General features: G+C 47.1%; 1 protein-coding gene across 2 annotated transcripts in view; it reads left to right on the plus strand.

Annotated features, from left to right (window-relative positions):
• NRBP2 (nuclear receptor binding protein 2) overlaps nt 1-14,622 on the plus strand; it is a 132,058-nt gene that overhangs the window by 92,880 nt on the left and 24,556 nt on the right. For both annotated transcript variants that reach the window (XM_029592258.1, XM_029592257.1), the window contains exons 5-6: nt 1,426-1,466; nt 1,559-1,653. In XM_029592258.1, coding sequence (XP_029448118.1) covers nt 1,426-1,466; nt 1,559-1,653 — 136 coding nt within the window. The remainder of the gene's footprint in view (nt 1-1,425; nt 1,467-1,558; nt 1,654-14,622) is intronic.

Consider the following 14,622-nt stretch of genomic DNA (forward strand, 5'->3'; position numbering starts at 1 on the left):
TGCAGTATTTTATGGCTTGGTCTACCATAAAAATTAACAAAAGTTTTACAACTAATACAGAACGCCGCTGCTAGAGTATTGTTGGGTTTGCCGTGGCATGAACATATCACTCCAGCTTTAAAAAAAATCTCCATTGGCTACCAGTGGAAAGTAGATCTACGTTTTGGCTGCTGGTGATCATTCACAAATTATTGTATTCAGACATTTAGTGTTCTTTAAAAAAAAAAAAAAAAAAAAAAGGTTTGCATTGGTGTGTGCCAGAAAGGAGAATTCGTTCTTCAGGTGCTCCCAGCTCACAACGTTACTTGCATGAACAAACCTAGTCCCGGGATTTCTCATTTGTTGTACCCACTCTGCCAGAGCAGCCGAGGAAAGAAAGAGATAGGAAGGAATTCGGGATGAACAGATTAAGGAGATATTATTTAAGGACGTTTTTGGAAACTGATCTTTTAAATTATTGATTTATTGTACTTCTGTAATTGCTTTATGTATGTAAAGTTATTATCCGCACTGAACAGACTTCTTCGGAAGCTGCGGACTACAAGGTTTTAAATAAATTAAATAAGAAAAGGACACACGCTGGCAAGCCTGCACCCTGTCCAGATCAACTGGGTCCTAGGCCATGAAGAGCACACCAGAGAGTCGTCTGCCAAGTTGTGTTACTGCAGCGTCGCCCCCCCCCCCCATAGCAGGCACAGGAGAGGCTTGATGGCCAGCGGGATCGGGCCTACAAATCCAGAGCTGCAGTGGGCAAAACCAGGCCTGGCTCAGCCTCCTCTGGATAACCTAGGTTACATTTCCTGTAATGTCCTGTCTCTGTGACAAGGTGTGTAACTGTGTGTGCGTGTGTGTGTGTGTGTGTGTGTGTGTGTGTGCGTGTGTGTGTGTGATCCGCTGAGGCACTGGGCTGGTGAGACTTCCTCCCAGTTACTGGAAGGGCTGTCCTGCCTCACAGGGAAGCAGCTTCACCCTGTCCTGACATAAAGCAATGGGCAGGTTAGTGACTTAACACTGGAGTCCTCTATTTATGCAGTAAAGATGGGTGAACATTAGTGGACTAAGAGGGAACCGCAGTGTCAGTCCCTATTGCTATTATAAGCAATATTTCAGCCAAAAGTGATGTTTGAAATTACCCCTTTTTCCTTCCGGCTACTGGTGCTCTTTTGCCATCTGTTGAGCGGGAAGAGTTCTTTTGCATTTGCTTTCCCTGACAAGGCCAGGAAATCTGACAGGGTGGTACGTTTTATGGTGCCCGTGACAGAAGGATCCAATTACAATCAGGCTTAATAGCTGAGTAAGAAATGGGAGAGGACATAGGATTATGGGCCTGTCAGCCAATAGCTTTGCTACCATCTCGGAGCCTTGGCTTAATGATAGCCGATACATGATTGTTTCAAGTGACCTTTGAACCATTTCTTGTGGTAGGCCTGGAAGCGATGGAGTACACAGATCCTCTCAGCTCTCAGGTGAGTGCCCCTGGGCTCCCTTCCTCTCCAGACTCCTGTCAGACCATTGTATCTCCAGGGATGCTTCTTAACTGCATCTTTCTCATTCCCAGCTTCCTGCACTCCTGCGACCCTCCCATCGTCCATGGAAACCTCACCAGTGACACCATCTTCATCCAACACAATGGCCTCATCAAAATTGGCTCAGGTACGATTTCAGTGTATCCCTGTTAGCAGTACAGAAGGCGTCACTGGTTAGTGTTAGCAGAGGACACATCAAGGGGGAATCACCGGTCAGTGTTGGTGCATGGTGCACCGTGGGGGAGGCCGGCGGTCAAATCGTAACATGGGTTATCCTAAGGCGAGCTCAGGGAGGACAGAAACCTCTTGCTTCCCCTTCATCCGGGCAAGCCAGTCCACACCAGTGGGTTGTGCACACTCCAACCAACAGATGGAGACAGAGAACAGCGGCTCGCTGAGGTCACCCTCACAAAACCCAGCAAAAACCCCAGCCAGCAGGTATTTTCTCCGTCTCCAGCAGGACATCCTTGCCTGTGAACGCCAGCCTGCCTGGATTGAACAGGTGAATTCTGACGTCCTGCGGAAATAGCTTTAGCTCCCTCCCTCGGACAAGCGTCTTGCTGAATAGGGCAGGAGTGAAGTGCAGGCCGGTGCCCTCGTGCTCCTCCTGACAGGGGAAGGAGGGCTTTGAGCTCAGCCCTTCTGCATAGTTTGCCTTTCTCTTCTCTCTTTCTGGCCCTACTCTCCTTCTCCTCCTCTCTGCCTTCATTTTTTTGGGCTCCTACTCTGCGGGACATTTCCTCTCTAGCGCGGCTGGCCGAGAAGTTTAAAAAAAACAAACAAAAAAAAAACAAAACAAGAGCGCAAACCACGTCAGGCACCACTGAGAGCCGACCGGGAGTGCTAGAAGCAGTGGCGATCGCGTGTTGGAGGCCGCGCTGCAAGCACAAGCTGATGCGCTGATTTCAGGGCCGGTCCGGAGTGATCGCGGCAGTGCAAGGAACACGCGGCAGGGGCCATTTTTCTTTACTTGCACATTGTGCTGCTCCTGAACGCGTGAGGGGAGCCATTATAGAGCTCTTCCCTGTGGAAGGCGTGGCGTCGGGGATCAGTGCACCAAGAAGCTGCGGATCTGCTCTGCCTGCCATATGAGGAGATCCCTCAGCATTTGCCAAAATGTGTGGAGGCACAGGGAGATGTTTCTTCCAGGGAATGTGTCACGTATGCAGAAGATCTAGGGACAGGTCCGGACTTTGTGTTCGGCGATCTGTCCATCGGTATGGTTGTACTTGCAGATGCTGAGGTCACTGGCCGTGAAGATAGAAGTTGTACCATGGGCGTGCGCTCATATGCGTGCTCTGAAAAAGTCCCTCCTAGCCCAATGCCATTGACCTTACCACCGGAGGCGAGGCAGAGGTTACTCTGGTGGCTACAGAAGGAGCATCTCAAAAGAGGAATGGATTTGGAGACTCCCGACTGGTTGCTGGTCACGACATCATCAAGGGGGACTTGAAGTCAACAAGTCTCCCGGGAAATGGATGTCCTCCTTCCGTGGGCAGAACAACATTTACAGGCGCTGTCAGCCTCTCATACAGCAGGGGTCGACAACTTTCGGGCAGATTACCTCAGTCATCACGAATTTCATCCGGGAGAATAGGAACTGGTGTTTAGCAAGAGAAATAATTTGAGAAGTTCTCCGAGTGTTCGCGGTAGGCAGTCTCTCCTTAACAAACCCCATCTGATCATTTTTCACCAGCTGGGGCAGTCTACCTTTTAATCTCAATTGCAACCCCTTTCCTAAAATGTTAATGTCTGCATTCAATAAAGAATGGGCCTGTAAGACCCGGGGTCCTCCTCCTCGCTACCTTTTTTGTGAATTAACACAGTTGTAGAATCTGTCGTCCTATACTGACAATGTCGGATCTTGAGATAATCAAATGCCTTGACCAAGGGCAGAGCAAGCTCTGAAAATAATTTGTTGTAAAAGTCGAAAGGAAAGCTGTCAGGGTCTGGACTTTTAGCTAATGGAAGCATCTTCACCGCGCTCTCTCCAGCTCCTCAACTGCTCATTTTGCTTCTCAGCTATCTTAGGCAGCTGCATTAAGTGCTCTGCAATTGCCTCCATGGAACAGGTCACAAACTAGCATAGTAATTCCAGAAGGAATCATTTATAACCCTGGCACTTCCTGACACTCGCCCATCTGTCGTCCTTGTTTTAGTAATTACTGTACTTCTAGATCTTCGGTTTAGCAGATGTGCGAGTCCCCTACCCGCTTTGCTTCCATGTTCATAACATTTCTGGCATCGCCTTCTCTATTCTATCAGTTTCCAGCAATCCCAGTGCACGCCCTTCTGCCACCAGCTGCCTCCTTATTTTTCCCTCCCAGCCCCATTTATGCATCCCCTCTATCATCTAGCAATATCCTCCCTTTCCAATGGTTTCTCTTTAGCTTCGCAAATCTTTTTATAATAACTCGAGTATCCTACGATTTTACCTCCAAGCACTGCCGTCAGTGTCTCCCAAAGCAGCACCGGGCTATGTTCATCAGCAGAATGTATTTCGTTAAGCTCCTTCCCAATCAGCCAAATTACATTCTTCCTGCCCTAACAAAGACACACTCAGTTTCCATGGGCAAATCCTGCAGCGTATCGAATGAGACTTCCACAGGGTGATGGTCTGAGAGACAGCAAGGCAAAGCGTCCGCCTCCAGCACTCGTCCCACTAGAGCCTGCGAACAAAGAAAATAATAATCTAGGCGAGTAATATGTGCAATCTCTTCCACTGGGAAATTCAGCCCACCAGACATCTAGCAAATCTGTTTCCTGCATCCTCTGCTGTAATCCCTTGTTGTGCTCTGGTCTCCTCTGTCAACTCTTGGGTCTACAAACACAGTCCAACCCCCAGCAGCCAGAAGAGGGAATGCCCAGAACGCCCCCACCGAGTGCCCCAGTTGTGTAAAAAAAAAAGGACTTTTAATTTGTATTAGGGCCATAAATGTTCATCAGCACCAATGGCTGCTCATGCAAGAACCCCCTCAATCATGATATATCTTCCACCCGGATCTTTTTCCACTTTATTTATCTTAATAGGCAAATCCTTATGCATGAGGATGCACACTCTTCTGCTTTTAGAATTGAATGAGGCATAGCGTGCCGGGCCCACACAGTCTCTGCACAGCTTCTTGTGCACTTGATCAGTCAGGTGAGTCTCCTACAGCATTGTAATCTTAACAGAGCGCTTTTTAAGTGAAAAATCTGCTTCCTCTTTATTGGGGAGGAAATGCCTCTGACATTCCAGGATACTAGTTTAATTTTAGAGTCAGCCATAATCCAACAAATTCCATACTCGCCACCACCTTTCGAGTATAGAAATAAAATTCAAAACTGAGATCTGCCAACCATAAAACATAATACATATTTCTTGTCTGTCTTTTCTTCTTATAGCCCCACCCTCACCCAACAATAAACTACAACTTATCAACTCCCTCTTCCCTATACCCCCCCCCCCACACACACCTCCACTCCCACATCCCACAGCTACAAATAAGACAACTTTTCCTTCCAACCTAACACCTGGAATATCAAATCCTTCCCATTCCATTGTTCACCCTCTCCCCCCCCCCCCCCCCCCCCCCTCTATTTCTGACGACCTCATTCCTCGGCAGGAGACCCATCGTGGCCAAGGATGCATCACCTTTTTCCAGGCATTTCCCCCCTGTCTCTTCAACCCTCCTTCCCAGTCCCTCCCCTCCAAACCTTTAATAAATCTCCAGATCCAACCCCTGATCCCCAACTCCCCCCCATGCAGAGCACTTATAAAGCACCTCTTCTCTACTGACATCACATCTATACAAAATACCATCATCCCTCCTGATTAAACAGTGACTGCAGTGTTTAATCCCACAACATAACCCAACCCGTATTACAAACTGATACCAAGCAAGATTTTCCCTCTTTTTCCTTTGTTTAACCCCCCTTCCTTTCCACCCATCAAAAACAGCCAAACTCCCACCCCCCTCCCAAGTCCATTTCTCCCCATTACAATTCCTTTCCCCCACCATCTTCTTGTCACTACCTTCTTCCGCATCTCATATGGAGGAGAATGTATATCCGGTCAATCTCCGGGATTCCAGAAAAGTACGATCTGGCCATATGATCCCTCATTGCTGTTAGTGATCTGTTGCAAGGAGTAGCAATCTGTTATATTTCTGCTAGTGATCTGATGCCAGATGGGAGGAGCAGTCAGATAGGAGGAGCAATCAGTAATATTGGCTCCTAAAGAAGGAGGAGTCAGCAATCTGTTGTTATTGGAGTTAGCAGTCTGCTAGGGAGTTAGCAATCTGTTAGCATTAAATATAGTTGTGGGTGGATCCCTGGGCTGGTGGCAGATGACCACGCCCCCGGGAAGACATCCCGAGAGGGACCCCCGGCTAGGCTTGAGTATGGAGACAGACACTCATTAGTTCTTTTATTTAAACAGGTTTTTGAAACCACCAGAGGTGGCAGTAGTGAGCTGATATGCCCGGCAGGGCTGTAGTCCCTCAGGTACTGGAACAGCGATCCAGCTGTTGAGAAACTATAGATAGTGAGTAGACAGAGTAGGCAGAGTTCATGAACAGAACTAGATGACAAAACTCACATAAGGTCTCAAGGAAGCTCAGGAGCTGGAAAGGATTAGGCCCTCGAGGAGCGAGTACCTGGTTCCAGGGACAGCTCTGAGAGAGCGATGGTAACTCACAAAAGTCTGTATCTGCGATAGCTTCCAGGCAGTAGAGAATCTTCAGAGTGTCCAGGAACATGGGCCCTCGAGGAGCGAGTACTGGTTCCTATGTGCAATATGAAAATAAAGAAAAGAGCGAGGCCCCCGAGGAGCGGGTACCTCTGGTAAGTCCGAGGAGGCAGAGTAGCTTGGAGAGCGTAGCCGAAGCAATCCCCTATCCTTGCTAACTCAATTAGATAGCAAAATAGAGACCTTTAAATATTGGATGACGTCATCTCAGGGGGACACCCCTGAGGTTCGCACCCTTGCTGGTACTTCAATCAGAGCGCTCGCACGCCCTAGGTCTTCAGGCAACATGACGGATCTGCAACGTCGAGCCGGTCCGGAGACGGCATGGAGACGCTGCGGCAGCCAGCCGTCCATCAGACCCGGAGGGAGTCGCCACAGGGGTAAAGAGGGCGGAGTGAGGGCGTCGAGCAGCGATGGTCACAACAATTACGTTGCCTCCAGGATGAGCTCTGTACCATGGACATTACCAATTTCCATCTTTTAAAGTTCTGTATAATTTGAAGCCCTTTTCCCACCCAACCCCCTTCCCAGCCCCCCTCTCCTTCTCATCTCCCACCTCATCCTTTCTCTGATCCATTTCCGCCAGACCTATCTCAAAATTAAACCCTGTTTCTGAAATCTAGGTCCCACGCTTCAAGAAAGGAAAATTAAAAAATAACATTGAAAAGAAAAAGAAAAAAATATCCCTTTTGGCCACGCTCACAGTTCTTTTCCATCTTTCTTGGAAATTTCGGTCTTCTGCCGTGACCGGCTCCTACCGTTCCATGTGCTCAGGCAAACATACTTACACACTCACGCCTCAGGTCAGGCTCCCGCACCTCTTTGCCTCCATACTGACACCGCTTCTCCTGCCTGGTCCAAGTAACCCTGCACCTCCATTGGCATCTCAAAGATCTTTGCTTTGTTATTAGCTGTGCAGGGTAAAACAGGGTAAAGAGGATTGGAAAGCTCATCTGCATACTGTTCCCAGCATCCCCCGGGAGAGGACTCCAGAGGTCATAGCACGTGATCCAGGCTTCAAACTCCACAGCCCCAGCTTCCAGAGGCCCTGCACCCTTTGCAGTGGAAGAGGAACAGAAGGCTCATCTGCATACTGCTCCCAGCATCCCCCGGGAGAGGACTCCAGAGGTCACAGTGAGTGATCCAGGCTTCAAACTCCACAGCTCCAGTTTCCAGAAGCCCCGCACCCTTTGCAGTAGAAGAGGAATAACGGTGCATGAATCTCAAACCTCTCAATCCTTTGAATGAAGATCAACGTAATGGTGGTTGAAGAGGATTTGTAAGTATAGCTTTGGGAAATCTTAGGATTTAAAAAAAGTTTGGAGAGAGGTGAAATAGTGGGATATATTATTTAGAGTTAGTGTATGTCTGAGATAATAAGCAAGCCAGAGAGAGTTAATTCTAGTGTCTGTCTTTCCCTCCCACCCACCCCTAGCTCAAACCTTGATTTTTAGGCAGGAGACACTTTCTCATTAAAAATCAGTCAGGCTCTTATCTAAATCATATTATTGCACCAGCTCTTGTTGAGCATTTAATTATCCCATTGTAGGTCACTAGCAGATTAATTAGTGAATACACCTATACATTTAAAGTAATCTAATTCCAGCTCCCTTAGCAACCTAAACTTAACTAGGAACTGATCAAAATTAAGATGAAGGCAGCAGCAAGGGGGGGAGGGGTGCTTCCCAGTCTTTTGCATCGAGTGTCACATGTATGATTTTTTTACCCACCGGTGAGAAGTTGTACATGTGCATGCGATGCAAAGAGCTCCTGGCTCTCAGAGAACGAGTCCGATCTCTGGAGGCTAGAGTGGCAGACCTGGAGGAGCTGAGGCAGACAGAGAGGTATATAGATGAGACCTTCAGGGACACAGTAGCAAAGTCCCAAATCCAGTCTGGCAGCCCTGGTGTTGCCTTGGATCAGAAAGCTCTCCCAGTAGGAGAACATCACCCTGGTGTAGCAGAAAGTGATCCTGTAGCAAGAACCTGCTCTCCAGGTGATGTATACTCCTCTCACACTAAGGACAAATCTCCAAGGGCTACTACCCAGGAGGGAAGGGTTAGGTCGGCTGTCATAGTTGGTGATTCGATGATTAGAAATGTAAATAGCTGGGTGACTGATGGATGTGAGGACTGCCTGATAACTCGCCTGCCTGGTGCGAAGGTAGCAGACTTAATGCATCACCTAGATAGGATTATAGACAGTGCTGGGAGGAGCTGGCCATCGTGGTACATGTGGGCATCAATGACATAGGAAAATGTGGGAGGGAGGTTCTGGAAGCCAAATTTAATTTTTAGGTAGGAAGCTGAAATCCAGAACTTCCAGGGTCGCATTCTCTGAAATGCTCCCTGTTCCACGCGCAGGTCACCAGAGGCAGGCAGAGCTCCGGAGTCTCATTACGTGGATGAGATGATAATGTAGGCAGGAGGAATTTAGTTTTATAAGGAACTGGACAACTTTTTGGGGAAGGGGAAGACTTTTCTGAAAGGACGGGCTCCACCTTAACCAGAGTGGAACAGGCTGCTGGCGCTAACTTTTAAAAAGGAGATAATGCAGCTTTTAAACTAGAACAAGGGGGAAAGTCAGCAGTCCTCAGCAGTGCATGGTTCGGAGAAATGTATCTTTGAAAGATATACTAATGAAGCAGGAGAGTTAGGGCATCCCAACAGAGAGGCTCCAATAAAAGCAAAAATAGTCCATGTGCCTATAAGTAAAGAATCACCTGGGCTAAAGAATTCCAAATTATCCCTATCAACTAAAAAGCAGGTTGTTAATACAAATAAAATTTGTACTTTAAAATGTCTGTATGCCAATGCCAGAAGTCTAAGAAGTAAGTTGGGAGAGTTAGAGTGTATAGCAGCAAATGATGAGATTGATATAATTGGCATCTCAGAGACCTGGTGGACAGTGCTATATCAGGGTACAAATTATATCGCATTGATAGGGTGGATGAACTTGTTGGGGAATGGCACTTTATGTCCGGGAGGGTATAGAGTCCAACAGGATAAAGATCATACAAGAGAGTAAATGCTCAGTAGAATCTATATGGGTAGAAATCCCATGTGTGTTGGGTAAGAGTATAGTGATAGGAGTATACTACCATCCACCTGGACAAAATGGTCAGGCAGATGATGAAATGCTAAGAGAAATCAGGGAAGCAAAACAGTTCAGTAATAATGGGAGATTTCAATTACCCCAATATTGACTGGGTAAATGTAACATCAGGACTTGCTAGAGACATAAAGTTCCTGGATGTAATAAATGATTGCTTCATGGAGCAATTGGTTCAGGAACCAATGAGAGAGGGAGCTATTTTAGATTTAATTCTTAGTGGAACACAGGATTTGTTGAGAGAAGTGACAGTGGTGGGGCCACTTGGCAACAGTGATCATAACATGATCAAATTTAAACTAATAACTGGAAGGGGGACAATAAGTAAATCTGCAGCTCTACCACTAAACTTTCAAAAGGGAAACTTTGATAAAATGAGGAAAATAGAAAAAAACTGAAAGGTGCATCTGCAAAGGTTAAAAGTGTTCAACAGGCATGGACTTTGTTTAAAAATACAATCCTAGAGACACAGTCCATATGTATTCCACGCATTAAGAAAGGTGGAAGGAAGGCAAAACGATTACTAGCATGGTCAAAAGGTGAGGTGAAAGAGGCTATTTTAGCCAAAAAAACATCCTTCAAAAACTGAAAGAAGGTTCCATCTTAAGAAAATAGGAAAATCATAAGCATTGTCAAGTTAAGTGTAAAACATTGATAAGGCAAGCTAAGAGAGAATTTGAAATGAAGGCTAAAACTCATAATAAAAACCTTTTTAAAATATATCCAAAGCAAGAAACCTGTGAGGGAGTCGGTTGGACTTTTAGATGACTGAGAGGTTAAAGGGGTTCTTAGAGAAGATAAGGTCATTGCAGAAAGACTAAATGAATTCTTTGCTTCCGTGTTTACTAATGAGGATGTTGGGGAGATACCAGTTCCGGAGATGGTTTTCAAGGGTGATGAGTCAGATGAACTGAACAAAATCATTGTGAACCTGGAAGATAGAGTAGGCCAGATTGACAAACTAAAGAGTAGCAAATCACCTGGCCCAGATAGTATGCAGCCCAGGGTTTTGAAGGAACTAAAAAATGAAATTTCCGATCTTTTAGTTAAAATTTGTAACCTATCATTAAAATCAACCATTGTACCTGAAGACTGGAGAGTGGCTCTAGGGTTGATTTGGGAAACTATAGACCAGTGAGCCTTTCTTCAATGCCAGGAAAAATAGTGGAAACTATTCTAAAGATCAAAATCACAGAGCATATAGAAAGACATGGTTTACTGCCAGGTTCTTATGGCCTGGATTGGCCACTAATGGAAACAGGATGCTGGGTTTGATGGACCCTTGGCCTGACCCAGTATGGCATTTTCTTATGTTCTTAATGGAACACAGTCAGCATGGATTTACTCAGGGGAAGTCTTGCCTCACAAATCTGCTTCACTTTTTTGAAGGGGTTAATAATCATGTGGATAAAGGTGAACCGGTAGATGTAGTGTATTTGGATTTTTAGAAGGCATTTGACAAGATCCCTCATGAGAGGCTTCTAAGAAAACGAAAAAGTCATGGGATAGGTGGCGATGTCCTTTCGTGGATTACAAACTGGTTAAAAGACAGGAAACAGAGAGTAGGATTAAATGGTCAATTTTCTCAGTGGAAAAGGGTAAACAGTGGAGAGCCTCAGGGATCTCTACATGGACCGGTGCTTTTCAATCTAACTAGATAAACGACGCTTGACTGACGTGCCGCAAATGCGCAGTAGAGAGCAGCTCTATTGCGCATGTGCGGGCGAGCACGTCGGTCTTAGGCAGCGTCAAAAAAAAAAAAAAAAACATGGCGGCAGCGGGCGGCGGTGGTAGCAGCGGTAGCGGCGGCGGCAGCAGCAGCGGGCGGCGGTAGCAGCAGCGGGCGGCGGTGGTGGGCGGCAGCGGTAGCGGGTAGTGGTAGCGGGTGGCGGCGGTAGCAGCAGCGGGCGGCGGCGGTGGTAGCGGGCGGCGGCAGCGGCCAGTAGCGAGGGAGGGAGGAGAGAGAGAGAGGGCGGGACGGACTGAGTGGGAGGGAGTGACTGAGAGGGAGGGAGGGATTGAGTGAGGGGGAGGGACTGGGGGGGAGGGACTGAGTGAGGGGGAGGGACTGAGGGGGAGGGACTGAGTGAGGGGGAGGGACTGGGGGGGAGGGACTGAGTGAGTGGGACTGAGGGGGGGAGGGAGTGAGTGGGACTGAGGGAGAGGGAGGGAGAGGAGGGAGGGAGTGGGACTGAGGGAGAGTGAGGGAGAGAGGGGGGAGGGAGTGAGTGAGACTGAGTGGGAGGGAGGGACTGAGTGAGAGGAGAGGGAGGGTGGGGAGGAGTGGGTGAGTGTGAGGGAGGGAGGTAGGGGGTGGTGAAGAGTGAGGGGAGAGAGAATGAGGGGGAGGTGAGAGACAGAGGGATGTAGCCCGTTTTAACGGGCTTAACGGCTTGTATATTTATAAATGATCTGGAAATGAATACAGCGAGTGAAATGATCAAATTTGCAGATGATACAAAATTATTCAGAGAAGTTAAATCACAAGCAGATTGTGATAAATTGCAGGAAGACCTTGTGAGACTGGAAAATTGGGCATCCAAATGGCAGATGAAATTTAATGTGGATAAGTGCAAGATGATGCATATAGGGAAAAATAACCCTTGCTGTGGTAACTCGATATTAGGCTCCACATTAGGAATTAAACCCAAGAAAGAGATCTAGGTGTCATAGTGGATAACACATTGAAATCGTCGGTGCAGTGTGCTGCGGCATTCAAAAAAGAAAATAGAAAGTTAGGAATTATTAGAAAGGGAATGGTGAATAAAACGGAAACTGTCATAATGCCTCTGTATCGCTCCATGGTGAGACCGCACCTTGAATACTGTGTACAATTCTGGTCGCCGCATCTCAAAAAAGATATAGTTGCGATGGAGAAGGTACAGAGAAGGGCAACCAAAATGATAAAGGGGATGGAACAGCTCCCCTATGAGGAAAGACTAAAGAGGTTAGGACTTTTCAGCTTGGAGAAGAGACGGCTGAGGGGGGATATGATAGAGGTGTTTAAAATCATGAGAGGTCTAGAACGGGTAGATGTGAATCGGTTATTTACTCTTTCGGATAATAGAAAGACTAGGGGGCACTCCATGAAGTTAGCATGGGGCACATTTAAAACTAATCAGAGAAAATTCTTTTTCACTCAACGCACAATTAAACTCTGGAATTTGTTGCCAGAGGATGTGGTTAGTGCATTTAGTATAGCTGTGTTTAAAAAAGGATTGGATAAGTTCTTGGAGGAGAAGTCCATTACCTGCTATTAAGTTCACTTAGAGAATAGCCACTGCCATTAGCAATGGTTACATGGAATAGACTTAGTTTTTGGGTACTTGCCAGGTTCTTGTGGCCTGGTTTTGGCCTCTGTTGGAAACAGGATGCTGGGCTTGATGGACCCTTGGTCTGACTCAGTATGACATTTTCTTATGTTCTTCTGCAATGCATAAGTAAGGTCTTTCTGCTGCAGACCTTTCTTGACGGCAGCATAACCCACCCTCTTTTTTTATACCACCGAGGAGAATTCTTGAAAAACATAATTCCCTGTACATACCCGGATCAGTACAGACACCTGGGTTGTGACTCCGCACGAGGAGAATTCTTGAAAAACATAATTTTCTTGTTTTTGTAGAGGATCTCTCCCTTCTCTCTTGCAGCATTAAGGATGCACATTTTTTCGGGGAAAGACTGCGTCTGCATTATTACAGTTCTCGGCCTGTTACCCGGGCCAGCACCCAATGCTCTCTCTCCAGTTTGATCCTTCTACCTTTTGCCTGCAGGCCCGGCACGTTGGGGAGTCAGAGCTGAAAACTTTCAGCGACGTGGCACCTTCCTCTCTCTCCGGCAGGCCCAGCACTCGTATGTTTCGGCAGTGGCCCCTATTTTCCAAATCATTGACTTTCTCAGTCAATGCAGCCAACGTTTTTCCAAGTCCATCTAGCTTACGTCCTTTCTCGGTAAGCGCCATTTCAGCTTCCTCCATTCTAGCTTCAAAGGGGGTCCATTCTTGCTGAAAAGTCGTGCACAGAAGTCACTAATTCCACCACCTTTTCTACTGTGACTGCCAGCTTTTCATTCATTGTGGCTGTTACTGTGGCCGAGAACGATTTGAAAAGTTCTTGCAATCGCCACGGACTTTCCCCTGGCATTCCCGAAGCAGGCCATTCATCATCAGAAACTGGGCCTGAGGCCTGCTCCTCGGCCTGCTCTCTTCCACTTGACATTACCTTATTACCACTTTTTGGGGTTTTTACTGGCCTTATCAGCCCAATCTCAGGTAATGACTTGGAGGGGATGTCTCGCGGCATTGCTTTATCTGGCAACATCCCGACGAGCGCCACAGATGGAGAAGGATTTTATGTTGAGAGCCGGGAGCACAGGCAGCGCACGTTCTCCTCCTCCTTCAGCTCATCACGTGATCCCCTGTTGCCAAGCTTGAACAGGGATTTAGATGAACAGGAATTCAGGAAATTGCAGCCGTTGGGTGTGCGGCAGCATTTATTGCGTTATCTGGAGGTTACGAATTATTTTCATAAGATTGATCAACTTCTTCTCCTTCACCATGGGGTGAAGAAGGAGGAAGAGGCAGCTTCTCAAGCCACAATGGCAAGTTGGATTAAGGAAGTGGTGACAGCAGCCTATATGGATGCTGGGAACCTCTCCTGAGGCAAGTTAGGGCACATGACCTGGGTGCAGGCCGTGTGGAATTAGATTTGTAGGGCAGCAACGTGGTCTTCCTTGCATACATTTGCCAGGTACCACCGATTGGATTTGGCGACGCAAGAAGATTTGTCTTTTGCTAGGGCAGTGCTGCTTGGGCCTCAGGCAGCCTCCGGCTCTCTGGGGAGTCGTTTTGGTTTATCCCACTGGTGTGGACTGGCTTGCCTGGATGAAGAGGAAGGTGAAACTGCTTCTTACATGATAATTTCCTTTCCGCGAAAGAAGGTAAGCCAGTCCACCACCCCACCCTGGGCTGCCGGTGGCAGTCGCCTTTCTTCTGTCTTTTAGGATCCTTGTCCAGAGAAGTATTGCAATGCAAGGATCCCAGGCTGAGCTGGACCAGGGCAGAAGCTGGTAAGTGGGTTCCATTTCTAGAGTAATCTTTCTTACTGTTCTTTCTATGTGACTGTTGTTAGTGGAGCTGAGTCCAGTCTTTCCATTAAAGAAAGGAAGATTATTTTTAGACAGTAGGTGCTTGTAGAATGCAGTAAGTCTTGTAGACATTAGTTGGTTAAGTGTCCACAGTTGGCTTTTGAAGAAAATACT

The sequence above is a fragment of the Rhinatrema bivittatum genome, chromosome 2 (genome assembly GCF_901001135.1).
Source record: "Rhinatrema bivittatum chromosome 2, aRhiBiv1.1, whole genome shotgun sequence".
NCBI lineage: Eukaryota > Metazoa > Chordata > Amphibia > Gymnophiona > Rhinatrematidae > Rhinatrema > Rhinatrema bivittatum.